Genomic DNA, 13,306 nt, shown 5'->3' with positions numbered 1-13,306 from the left:
AATAAATGGAAATAACAATAAATGGAAAGATATCTATGATAATAAGGCTTATAATAAAATATCAAATATAATATATATGGTAAACTATAATTTATTATTAAATATCCTTAACACCCCACCGCAAGCTAAGCGTCGGATTTAAACGAACGTGAAGCTTGAATCTGAAAAATTCAAAGAGGTTGAGAAACACTTTTCATGAAGATGATAAAAACCCGGTTCTTGGCCATCAAAAATTGCAGAGGGATCGCCGCTCAGCGGCGATGTTGCCTTGGCTTCGGCGAGAATATGTCTAACCCATGAAGAGGGATTGTCGCTTAGCGACGATGCTGTCTTGGCTCTGGTGAGAATATTTCTAACCCCAAGAAGTAGAAGGGTAAACCTAGAGCAAGGGACAAAGACAATGTTGAAGCCGGAAGAGTCGCCACATTGGGCGAAGGAGCCAATTTTGGCGAGAAGGGCAGTCGGAAGAGTCGCCTCATCGGGCGAAGAAGCCAATTTTGGCAGAAAGGGCGGCAACAACTTGGTTGGCGAATAGGCCAGTGCGGCACCCAGATTCCGAAGGTAAATCTCTGCAAAAGGTTGATAGGTTTAGGTTAGAGTTTATGTGAAGGATGAAGGTTGATTGGGAAGAAAATGAGAGAGACTATATTGGCCAAAGGGAAAACCGATTTGGCTGGAAAAGGTGAGGTTGTATGTACAGAGTATGACAAAAGGTGATTTGGAGGTCAATAGGGTGGAGCCGAAGAGTAATCAATCGGCTCCGACTACGGCAGCCATGAAGACTGCCCCTGCGGCGTCAAAACCAGCAGGGGTGGTGGAGAAGAAGATTAGAGGATTCAAAAGCCATTGAAAAGAAAGGATCGGGGTTGTTAAACCGAGAGGGCTCTGATACCATGTGAATGTTTGATTAATCCACCACACCTAAATGGTGTGAAAGTTATCTTATTTATAATCAAATGAATTACAAGGATATGGAAATAGTAATAAATGGAAATAACAATAAATGGAAAGATACCTATGATAATAAGGCAAATATTAGATATTTGCCTTATAATAAAATATCAAATATAATATATATGGTAAACTATAATTTATTACTAAATATCCTTAACACCCCACCGCAAGCTAAGCGTCGGATTTAAACGAACGTGAAGCTTGAATCTGAAAAATTCAAAGAGGTTGAGAAACACTTTTCATGAAGATGCTAACAACCCGGTTCTTGGCCATCAAAAATTGCAGAGGGATCGCCGCTCAGCGGCGATGTTGCCTTGGCTTCGGCGAGAATATGTCTAACCCATGAAGAGGGATTGTCGCTTAGCGACGATGCTGCCTTGGCTCTGGTGAGAATATTTCTAACCCCAAGAAGTAGAAGGGTAAACCTAGAGCAAGGGACAAAGACAATGTTGAAGCCGGAAGAGTCGCCACATTGGGCGAAGGAGCCAATTTTGGCGAGAAGGGCAGTCGGAAGAGTCGCCTCATCGGGCGAAGAAGCCAATTTTGGCAGAAAGGGCGGCAACAACTTGGTTGGCGAATAGGCCAGTGCGGCACCCAGATTCCGAAGGTAAATCTCTGCAAAAGGTTGATAGGTTTAGGTTAGAGTTTATGTGAAGGATGAAGGTTGATTGGGAAGAAAATGAGAGAGACTATATTGGCCAAGGGGAAAACCGATTGGGTTGGAAAAGGTGAGGTTGTATGTACAGAGTATGACGAAAGGTGATTTGGAGGTCAATAGGGTGGAGCCGAAGAGTAATCAATCGGCTCCGACTACGGCAGCCATGAAGACTGCCCCTGCGGCGTCAAAACCAGCAGGGGTGGTGGAGAAGAAGATTAGAGGATTCAAAAGCCATTGAAAAGAAAGGATCGGGGTTGTTAAACCGAGAGGGCTCTGATACCATGTGAATGTTTGATTAATCCACCACACCTAAATGGTGTGAAAGTTATCTTATTTATAATCAAATGAATTACAAGGATATGGAAATAGTAATAAATGGAAATAACAATAAATGGAAAGATACCTATGATAATAAGGCAAATATTAGATATTTGCCTTATAATAAAATATCAAATATAATATATATGGTAAACTATAATTTATTACTAAATATCCTTAACACCCCACCGCAAGCTAAGCGTCGGATTTAAACGAACGTGAAGCTTGAATCTGAAAAATTCAAAGAGGTTGAGAAACACTTTTCATGAAGATGATAAAAACCCGGTTCTTGGCCATCAAAAATTGCAGAGGGATCGCCGCTCAGCGGCGATGTTGCCTTGGCTTCGGCGAGAATATGTCTAACCCATGAAGAGGGATTGTCGCTTAGCGACGATGCTGTCTTGGCTCTGGTGAGAATATTTCTAACCCCAAGAAGTAGAAGGGTAAACCTAGAGCAAGGGACAAAGACAATGTTGAAGCCGGAAGAGTCGCCACATTGGGCGAAGGAGCCAATTTTGGCGAGAAGGGCAGTCGGAAGAGTCGCCTCATCGGGCGAAGAAGCCAATTTTGGCAGAAAGGGCGGCAACAACTTGGTTGGCGAATAGGCCAGTGCGGCACCCAGATTCCGAAGGTAAATCTCTGCAAAAGGTTGATAGGTTTAGGTTAGAGTTTATGTGAAGGATGAAGGTTGATTGGGAAGAAAATGAGAGAGACTATATTGGCCAAAGGGAAAACCGATTTGGCTGGAAAAGGTGAGGTTGTATGTACAGAGTATGACAAAAGGTGATTTGGAGGTCAATAAGGTGGAGCCGAAGAGTAATCAATCGGCTCCGACTACAGCAGCCATGAAGACTACCCCTGCGGCGTCAAAACCAGCAGGGGTGGTGGAGAAGAAGATTAGAGGATTCAAAAGTCATTGAAAAGAAAGGATCAGGGTTGTTAAACTGAAAGGGCTCTGATACCATGTGAATGTTTGATTAATCCACACACCTAGTGGTGTGAAAGTTGTCTTATTTATAATCAAATAAATTACAAGAATATGGAAATAGTAATAAATAGAAATAACAATAAATGGAAAGATACCTATGATAATAAGGCAAATATTAGATATTTGCTTTATAATAAAATATCAAATGTAATATATATGGTAAACTATAATTTATTACTAAATATCCTTAACAGTTTAAAATCAATACCAAATGTTCGTTCCAATCAAAAACTTAGGACAATAATTCAAAGACATTTCATATTAGTTTAAAATATTGATTTGTTAGGTTCGTATGAAAGAAAACTAAAACACATTTTAAACCATCTAAATTTCTTTACTTTCAAGATTTCGAGGACTCGTAGGTTAAATAATTACGTTGGTTTCCACTAAAAATCGAACTTTCTATGACATAATGTCATTTCGAGTAGTAGCTACAATTTAAAGGGGTGATGACACACTGAAAGAATATTTCAAGAAAACGATTGCATCGAGCCTTCGAAGTGCACTAACGAGGATGAAAACCTGCAAATTACACTTAAAGCTCAACTCGCTGCAAACCTAATCCCATCGAGATTTTCGAGAATGATTGGACTTTTAACAGGAAATACGTTAACTCGGAATAAAAAAACAACAAAAAGAACAAGAAAAATCAAAATCCATAAAAAGAAATAAGCGTGTCGGGAAAATAAGTTAAAAAGAATAGAGCTACGATAAGAGTAGAAGGAAGATGGGAAACGCGAATATAATCGACTCATTAATTAATATAGTAACAAAATTAATACAATTCTTAAAAGTACTTACGCTAATAAAAACATTAAAAAAAAAAAAGTACGAAGAAAAGAAACCATCATAAAGTAGTTGTGTTATAGTACAAAGATATTGGGTACGTGAGAAACTTTTTCTCGTTCAACGCCACCTTCACCAACTTCAAGCCGAGAACATCCAAGCACTCTCAAATGATTCAATTTGGTTAGATTTGACATAGCTTTGTTCGAGGACAAGTTTTTCAAATTTTTGCACAAACATAACTCTAATGTCTCCAAAGATGTAACGTTTCCCAACCATTCTGGTAGAGATTCAAGGCCATTAAAATTGTTAATATACAATGATCTTAAATTAGTGAGGAACATAAGTTGTCGAGGAAGATGTGTTAAATTAACGGTTCTTATTTCATGCAACTCAAGAACTTCGAGTGAATTGAAGGGTATGAATCCACTCCAATCATAATCCTGCATTGGCCCTTCAATTATCAATGTTTTCAAGTTATGAATACCACCGAGCCCTTCGGGCAAGTTATGAAAGTTTTCGAGTCTTAACAATGACAAGTTCGGCATATTTTGCAAATTTGGTGGGCGCAAATTTGAAGGGGAAATATCATTGTGAAAGTCGCCTATGCACAAATCGACGAGTGAGCTACAGAATTCCAACCAGTTTGGTAGCTTTATCAAACTTGTACAGTTATAAATGCATAGAGATTTAAGCTTTGGTGGACTTTGAAAGCTTGAAAACAATCTTGCATTAACCGTGTCAGCTTCCAACCTCTGACCATGAGTTGTGAAAATATTTGGAATGTTCGTTAGTTTGAGACAAGAACAAATAGTTAAGCTTTCGAGATGAGGAAAAGCCGTAGAATTTGTCAAAGCAGCAACTTCTTCCCATTGCTCTAAACTGTCCATTTGCAAAATATCAAGTCTTTTCAGTCTCGGAAATAAAGTTCTGCTATCGTAATAATTCCCATAAAATTGACTTCCAATACTTTTTAAAGCACTGAGCTCGTTAATTTTAAGAACCTCAAGTTTGGATAACTGTCCAAGCGTCGGTAAAGTTTCACATTTTTTGCAGCCGTCTAGATTTAGCTCAACCAAGTTTTCAACAAAAATACAGTTGGGCAGAAGTTCACCAGCAAAATTATGAATTCTCAATGCTCGAAGATTTTCGTGTGGTTGAAGCCCTTTTAACACGTTCAAATCATTGTCACCATAGTCTTCTCTTTCAACACTCCATTCAAAAAGTAGATCAGAAATATTTTCCTTCCGTACTAAATTTGCAGCCTTTGCCTCCTTTTTACTTTTGACTTGCTCGAGATTTAAAAGGCTTAATTTACCTTTAAGGTCTTTTAATGGTCCAAGCTCCTCAATCTTACGTCCTTCATCAAACCCAACTACAAATATAGAAAGCGTTTGAAGTTGAGTCAGTCGACTTAAATGTTTAGGCATTTCCTTAAGTTGACCAACTGCCGTAAGTTGACCAACAAAATCAAATTCCAAATGCCGTAAGTTGACCAACTTTCTCAACTTTACGGGAAGTTTTACATCACATCCAAGCTTCAAAGTCTGCAAATTGTAAAGCAAAACGATAGATTTTGGGAGCGTAGTTATTCGAGACTTTGAAATGTCAAGATACCTCAAATGCTTCAATTTACCGATCGTATCTGACAATTCAGTTATGAATCCATAATCAATAATTAAAACGCGCAAGTAGATGAAGTTGATGATCATATCCCGATTATCAAAGTGTACATTTTCACAACAGTAAACTATTCTTCTTCTTTGACGGATGGAAAGAACTTCATCACCTTCTGATTTTCCATTCGTAACAAGGTGCCTTCTCAAATTTTGATTATTTGAAATAGAACATGCAACCTCGTGTATATGATCATGCATCTTACAGTATATAATTTTTCCTCTGTTATCCTTAAAAACATCTTGAAACAAGGAACGAGACAACAAAATATCGAAATACATCACTCCAATATCCTCCATCGTTACATTGCTTCCATCGGGTAGTTGAATAAACCCTTGTGCTATCCACATCTGAACAAGTGCTTCCTTGTAGAAACAAAAGTCCGGTGGAAAATTTGAACAGTACGCATAACATTGTTTCAATGAGGAAGATGGTAGACGGTCCACGCTTAATTTGATTGTGGATAAAATAAGATCTTCCTTTCGTAATTCAATTCTCACTAGATTTTCTAAAGTCGATTGCAACTCATCGTCATTCTTGCATGATTTCACCATTCCTCCCAACACTTTCACAACCAATGGTATACCACCAAATTTCTTAACAAGTCGTTCTCGAATCACATCAGGAATTATTGATAAATCACTTCCGAATGCACATTTTTGAAATAAAGACCAACAATGATCGTCCGATAACTGCCTCAAACGATGTCTGTAATTTGTCTTCATAATTTCAACAACTTTATCACTCCGAGTAGTCACAACTATAGCATTTCCAACATTTTGACTGATCTTTAGTAAACAAGCCCTCAACTCATTCCATAAAACGGGTTCCTCATTCCAAACATCATCGAGCACAAGAAAATATTTTTTGACCCTCAACAGGCTTTTGAGCTCCCGAAGTATGAGTTCCCTTTCATCTGAGCCACCAAATGTTGGATTCAAGAATCCCACGATTGCTCTCAAAATTTTGTTGATTTTAAAATGATCAGATACACATACCCATATTGTTGTATCGAAATTCTTCCTTATCATATCATGATGGAAAACTTCCTTCACAAGAGTTGTTTTTCCTAATCCACCCGTACCAACGATGGATAAAACAACCAGACTTTCTTGATTCTTAAGAGCGAGTAGTTTATCCACTATATTTGATACTTCAATTTCCCTCCCAATAGCTCCAATTTCATCGGGAAAAGAGTCCGTCTCTCGTACTTGGTTAAGATCAGTTTCAGTTTCGTTAAATGTTGTAGCAACACATGCCAAAGGACATTTTGTAGAAACTAACTCATCCAACTTTTTAGTAACGGTTGTAATTTCATTTACCATTTTGAGACGAAAAGCAAAGAAATTTTTGGAGAATGAAAAGAAATTGCGTACCATCCGATCTTTCCCAATTTCCACTTTGCGTCGAACATCTTCATAAGCAAGCTCATCGAGTAAAATATCGGCTTTGAAGACGATATCTTGAAGCTTCTTCACCCATAGCTTTAAGGAGTCAAGGTCTACCTTCATTTTTTCAACATCCCTTACGATGGCTTGCGCCATGACTAAAGAGTCCTTCATTTTCGAGAGTTCGTCCTTGAATCCCCATGCCATGCCGACCTGCTCACCCGCCCGCTTCACCGTCTTCTTCAACACTTCTTGTACAGCAAAGGTCCACAGGAATTCTGCCATGGTTTTCTTCTTGGATTCTCAAAGCTTGCAATTCGAGAAGATTTGTGTGCACCAAAATAAAGCATACATAAACCTTATCTAACATGGTGGGCTCCAAATAGTATGAAAATTGTACTTTTGATCCAAGTCGGTCGTGATTGTGATTTAGAGATTTAGTTTTTTTTATCAGAAATATCTTCTCGGATGAACAACCGACCTCCAATTTGAATTCTGATAGTTGGATGTGATGAACGGTGTCTCTTCTGATATTTGGATGCGTTGAAAATGGAGATTCAAACAATTTTCTAATTACTACTCACGGTATGTGGTATTTTCATAATTATCTCGAAATTTAGGGGTATTTTAGTAATTTGTCATTTTATGAATATTTTATTATAATTTTTTATTTTCATAATTATCTCGAAATTTAGGGGTATTTTGGTAATTTGTCATTTTATGAATATTTTATTATAATTTTTTCTAAAAATTATTTCCCCGTCTTTTTGTTTTTTCTCGTTTTTGAGCTCGTTATAATTTCTACTCATGAATTAAAAATTTGAGAAATTCCGTGAAAATTAGAAAAATGACATTTTTGTCCTTCGGCAATCATACTTGTCATCCCAATACTTTTAACATTACTTCAGCAATCATACTTTTCATTACAATACTTTTAACCTTACTTCGGGTGTTACATCAACAATCATACTTGTCGTTACAATACCTTAAAATTCTTCCTCTACATCCTTCTTAGACACACCACGAACGTGTTGGAGAATGACTCTTCCGTTCTCGTCTTCACTTTCTCGCATGAAGGAATAAAGTTGAGTTTGTGACAAGCAACCCATACGCGGCTACACAACCTAAACTTACATTTCACCCCATCTACTACTATAAATATTGGTGGTACCATAGTTAAAAGATAAAATTGAGAAGGAATCATGTTTTGAAACCGAATAAAAAAATACGACCAATTAGGAGCATGACGACCATTCGACTGCAACGCCCGAGATAGCTTCTATCGAAACTTGAGGTAGCGAGTATGAATATTTAAATGTTACCAATTAATTGTCCTAATATTATCCTAATATTAAATGTTTTCTTCTGTATTTTTTTTTATTTTATATTTTTTTATATCCTACTAGAAATGTTAAGAAACTATTTAAAATTATTTACTTTAATAAACGATTTATATCAACATTGGATCCGTGGCGCAATGGTAGCGCGTCTGACTCCAGATCAGAAGGTTGCGTGTTCGATTCACGTCGGGTTCAATTTTTTTTAGAAATTTTTCGTTTTTGTCCTCTTCCAATCGTGTCGTAATTTTACCCTCTTTACAGATTAGAACAGCAAGGGAGCCAGATCGAGAGGGAAGAAATGGAAGCTGATCAAGAGCCAGCAGGAGCGAAGGAAAAAAATGGACATGAAGGTAAAGAAACTTTCAGATTCTCTCTCTGTTTCTTTCTCTGGATCAATGTCGATCTTGAAAACGTTAAGTTATGGTGTTCTTCGTCAAAAAAAAGCTTGAAGTATAATCAAAGAAAGCAGACATTCGCGGAATGAAATCTAACACTGTTTACTTAATTACCATAATCGTTGACAATTCCTCGATGACGCGGCAACCACGCGGTATATTTCGCTTTAATCTATGGCGTTTCATTGGACTTTCCCTGCTTGTTGCTTTTCCCTTATTTCTTCCAATTATTCTCAATTTTCAATTTCTTTGGATTCTCAATCTGCTTCTTCCCTTCCTATCTGGAAAATTCTCTGGTAGTTAATTGATTTTGAAACTAGGTTTGTCATTGATGTTCTCTGTTTCTAGATAGATGCCTGTGATTTGAATTCTGGGGTTTTCTGTAATGATTTTTTCTTTAGTTTGAAATGGATCTGGTATTGGGTGATTGATTGGAGCTTCGATCGTGGGTTTTTCAGTGGGATCTGCCCCTTTGTTTGCTTTTACTATTCTCTAGATGTGAATTTAGGACTCTGATTCGTATCGAAACCGACAATTGCTCGTTCTTGTTTTGGTGTTTGGAATTTGATCTTAACGTGGATTTGTTCCCTCTTTTCCTTGTGCAGTTAGGCATCATTTTGTAGTTCTTGAGCAATCAGTGATTTGAATTGATGTGCAATGCGGAGACGTGTTGGAGCTCTTCTTCGTGATAGAAGAGCTGTTGAAGTGTGTATTAGTGGACGGAATCATTTGTACAAAGTTTCTCTGTCTTTGGTCTTTGTTCTGTGGGGACTTATCTTCCTCTTTAGCTTATGGTTCATCCGTGGGGATGGCTGTCAAGGTACGGTTTGATCAAATCATTTGATTTCCATAGTAAAGATTGTTTTCAGTTCAGAAATGTATTGAAACTGATTACACTATCCGATTACACCACTCACTTTTGATTTCTGATCCTGACTGAGCTATTTTCAATTGGCTTTTATCAGTAACTATGCCGTTCGAAACGTTTTGAGTAACTATGCCGTTCTATTATCCTTTCTTTTATTTTCCAATGCATTGGCTTTATAGGAGATTCCAAATTGTTCTGTTCCCCTTGTAACACTCCAAGTCCACCTCCACTAGCAAATATTTGTCCTCTTTGGGCTTTTCCTTCCGAGAACGCGTCTGAAGAAGTTTTCACACTCTTATAAAAGATGTTTTGTTCCCCTTTCCAACCGATGTGGGATCTCACGCCCGTTATATTGCAAACTAAATTCTGGTGTTTGTTTTAGTTTACCATTATCTTGTTGTGAATTTTCTTAACGCTGACAAGTTGAAGATTTTGATTTATTTAATATTCCCATTTGGAATATGATGCTCTATATTCTTACATTCATATAAAAAGAAGACAATACAGTTTGTCTTTTCGTACTTAAGGGTAAAACCAGTGGGAAATATAATCATATAATTGATTGTTTTGATCGTTCTTTGTTTAAAGAAATAATGAAAGTCCTTCTCTAATGAAGTTTGAGCATAATGATACAATGCGCAGTACGTCTGTGTGGATATCATAGTGTAAGCTTAGTAACCTTACAGCACAAAGGATATAATTGAGTAACCCCCTGCAAAGTACTTTGTTTCCTGAAATTATATTACAGAGACAATTCTTAGTGGAAACTTTAATGGAGTAAGCACTTGTTTTAAGTTAGTTTGGAACTGTTGAAATGATTTGGCTTTGTTATTCATCACCAAATTGGCTAAATTAAATGTTAAATATGGATTTTCTACACTAATAATCACCGATTCATGATTTATTCACCAGAATAGTATTACTGATTGATTATCTATGCCTTCTTTTCTTTGTGTTTCAGACGGATCAGTTTTACTTCCTGATGGTGTATCTACTTCAAATGAATCTACATTGGAAAGTAACAAGGACTCTGACGTTTTATATAAACCTTCAAAAGGAGAAACTGATTGTACCAGTCATTTAAACGATTCGTGCTCAAATGATGCTACAAGCCATGACGTTTTATACGAACCTTCGAAAGGAGAAACTGATTGTACCAGTCGTTTAAACGATTCGTGCTCAATTGATTCTACGAGCCAGGCTTCTGACAATGAAATGCTTTCAAGTGAAGAAAGTAGCAGTCATGTACTAGCTGCTACGGGGTTGCCTGAGGCTGAGAGCTCGAGTGCCAGAGTAAAATCTGAAAGTAAACCTCTCAAGGTAGATATCTCGTCAGACACTGTTCTACTGGGCCTTGAAGAATTCAAAAGCAGAGTCTTTACATCTCGGACTAAGGATGAAACTGGTCAGGCTGGGAATACTATCCATAGAGTAGAACCTGGTGGTGCTGAGTACAATTACGCTTCAGCTTCAAAGGGAGCAAAGGTGTTGGCTTTCAACAAGGAAGCAAAAGGAGCTTCTAACATCTTAGGCAAGGACAAAGATAAGTACCTCAGAAATCCATGTTCTGCTGAAGAGAAATTTGTTGTCATAGAACTTTCAGAAGAAACCTTGGTAGTAACAATCGAAATTGCTAATTTTGAGCACCATTCTTCTAACTTGAAAGAATTCGAGCTACATGGAAGTTTGGTTTATCCAACAGATGTTTGGTTCAAGCTTGGGAATTTCACTGCTCCAAATGCAAAGCATGCACATAGATTCGTTCTCAAAGACCCGAAATGGGTGAGGTACTTAAAGTTGAATCTTCTTACCCACTATGGTTCAGAATTCTATTGCACACTCAGCACGGTTGAAGTTTACGGAATGGATGCTGTTGAAATGATGCTAGAGGATTTGATATCTGCTCAACATAAACCCTCTATATCAGATGAAGCTACTATCGATAAGCGAGTAACTCCGTCCCAGCCTGGACCCAATGATGTAGGACAACAACATCGTAGAGAGTCTCAATCTCTTGCTAATGAGGAAAGTGATGAAGATGATGTTGTTTTAGAACTTTCAAAGAGTACTATACCTGATCCGGTCGAAGAATCGCACCATCAACAACCTGGCAGAATGCCTGGTGACACTGTTCTCAAAATTTTGACACAGAAAGTTCGTTCATTAGACCGAAGTCTATCTGTTCTGGAGCGGTATCTCGAGGACTCAACTTCCAAATATGGCAATATATTCAAAGAGTTCGACAAAGATATAGGAAATAATGGTTTACTTATTGAGAAGACCCGTGAGGATATAAGAAATATTCTTCAAATCCAGGATAGCACAGTATGTTATACTCTTCTCCTTTCAATTCATCTTCTATTAATAACATTGCCAATTAACATCGGTTTGTTGTCAATGCAGGATAAAGATCTTCATGATCTCATGTCTTGGAAGTCCACTGTTTCCTTGCAGTTGGATGGTCTGCAAAGGCATAATGCTATTCTCAGGTTTTTGACACTCCTCCACCCCCAACACACACACACACTGTTCCTATGTTCTATTTTTATCAAAACAGTCCTTTTATGCAGTAGTTTGAGTGTTGTAGTGGCTGTCTAAACCATATTTTGAAAGGAGTTATGGGAAGTATTTTTAATCAAAGAGTGTGTAAGCTATTCATGAAGTTTTCGTTACTCATAGCTATGATATTTACTTGTGGAAATTGTTTTTTTTTTTTTTTTACCTTTTCTTTTGTTTTGAAAACTTTTTCCCCCTTTTTTTCATTTTTGGTACTTTTAAAAACACTTCTGAAAATGCTATTGATCACGAGGGAAGGGAAGTGAGATCTAAGTATTTCTTTGATATTTGATGAGCGGCTGTACTATTATCACTCAGGCGACATGGTCCCACACGCTACACACAAGAATGAATTGTTATGCGGTCGGTAAACTCTTTTTGCTGGCAGCCTATCAAATCATCTCACGTATTGCTGGATATCTCGTTCCGTGCCATGAACATGTCTTCGGTCTTTTATTTTGATGTTCCTGCTCATGCTCGTTGAGAAAATGCATAAATATTGTTTTTCGAATACAACAAAGATATTTCCTTATAAGAACAATTGTTTTTCTTTGTTTATTACTTTCCTTCCTACTTTCTTCAAACTATTTTTCATGTATCGTATCCAATAAAATTCCAGGCAAATGTTCTCATTTCTTCATCATTCTTACCTAACATTTCCTTTGGGGAAATAAAAGACTTGGGAATCATTGTTACCTTCAAGAACTGTACAAATTTCTGTTTGTAGAAATCTTCTTGTAGTGGTGGAAGATGCTGAAAGCTTCTATTTTGTTTTGCAGATCTGAGATTGAAAGGGTCCAGAAGAATCAAACTTCTCTGGAAAACAAAGGAATAGTTGTTTTTGTTGTGTGCATCATTTTTTCATGGTTTGCTATTTTAAGATTATTTTTGCATATTGTTGTTAGAGTACGTGAGAGAACAAATAGTTCCAGGAAATTTTGTTGTATAAGCCCTTCCTGGTATCTATTACTTTTGAGCTGTTGTATTATTCTTTTCATACAGTCTCTATAATCATGGATTGCCCCCTTTTTTCATCCATCTTCCTTCTCCAATTTCTCAGCTTTAATTAAAGGCCCTTCTGATTCAGATGAACTTGAGGGTTTGGATATATTATGTGACTCTTATGATAAACGATATGCATGATATGAATTGTTATGTCTAAAAGCATGAAAACGTGATATGACTTATATGTTACATGAATGATATGATATTATTGACAGGTAAAACAACAACTAATATGAAAGATATTGTAACGGCCCAAGCTGAACGCTAGCAGATATTGTTTCTTTGGACTTTTCCTTTTGGGCTTTCCCTCCAGACTTTAAAACACAACCTAGGAGAAGGTTTCCACACCCTTATAAATGGTGTTTTGTTTTCC

The 13,306-nt window shown here is 37.2% G+C and overlaps 2 protein-coding genes and 1 non-coding gene across 6 annotated transcripts; 2 read left to right on the top strand and 1 right to left on the bottom strand.

Annotated features, from left to right (window-relative positions):
* Positions 1-3,750: 3,750 nt before the first annotated feature.
* Positions 3,751-7,120, bottom strand: LOC111472027 (putative disease resistance protein RGA3). The gene has a single exon (XM_023117710.1). The coding sequence runs from the start codon at positions 7,052-7,054 to the stop codon at positions 3,782-3,784; it is 3,273 nt and encodes a 1,090-aa protein (XP_022973478.1). The 5' UTR covers positions 7,055-7,120; the 3' UTR covers positions 3,751-3,781.
* Positions 7,121-7,945: 825 nt separating this feature from the next.
* LOC111472033 (SUN domain-containing protein 4-like) lies at positions 7,946-12,966 on the top strand. Of its 4 annotated transcripts, none has more exons than XM_023117720.1 (6): positions 7,946-8,063; positions 8,371-8,459; positions 9,110-9,324; positions 10,334-11,697; positions 11,776-11,861; positions 12,708-12,966. In XM_023117720.1, the coding sequence occupies exons 3-6, from the start codon at positions 9,162-9,164 to the stop codon at positions 12,937-12,939; spliced, it is 1,845 nt and encodes a 614-aa protein (XP_022973488.1). In that variant the 5' UTR covers positions 7,946-8,063; positions 8,371-8,459; positions 9,110-9,161; the 3' UTR covers positions 12,940-12,966. The 4 variants fall into 4 exon arrangements, with proteins under 4 accessions (XP_022973488.1, XP_022973487.1, XP_022973489.1 ...); XM_023117719.1 differs by lacking the exon at positions 7,946-8,063 and adding an exon at positions 8,554-8,659; XM_023117721.1 differs by lacking the exons at positions 7,946-8,063; positions 8,371-8,459 and adding an exon at positions 8,691-8,824.
* TRNAW-CCA lies at positions 8,233-8,304 on the top strand. Its single transcript has one exon. It is a non-coding gene; the product is annotated as a tRNA-Trp (tRNA).
* Positions 12,967-13,306: the final 340 nt, after the last annotated feature.

This window comes from Cucurbita maxima, unplaced genomic scaffold (genome assembly GCF_002738345.1).
Source record: "Cucurbita maxima cultivar Rimu unplaced genomic scaffold, Cmax_1.0 Cma_Scf00063, whole genome shotgun sequence".
Taxonomy (NCBI): domain Eukaryota; kingdom Viridiplantae; phylum Streptophyta; class Magnoliopsida; order Cucurbitales; family Cucurbitaceae; genus Cucurbita; species Cucurbita maxima.
The sequence above is the reverse complement of the archived record's forward strand: the minus strand, read 5'-3'. Positions and strand labels throughout refer to the sequence as shown.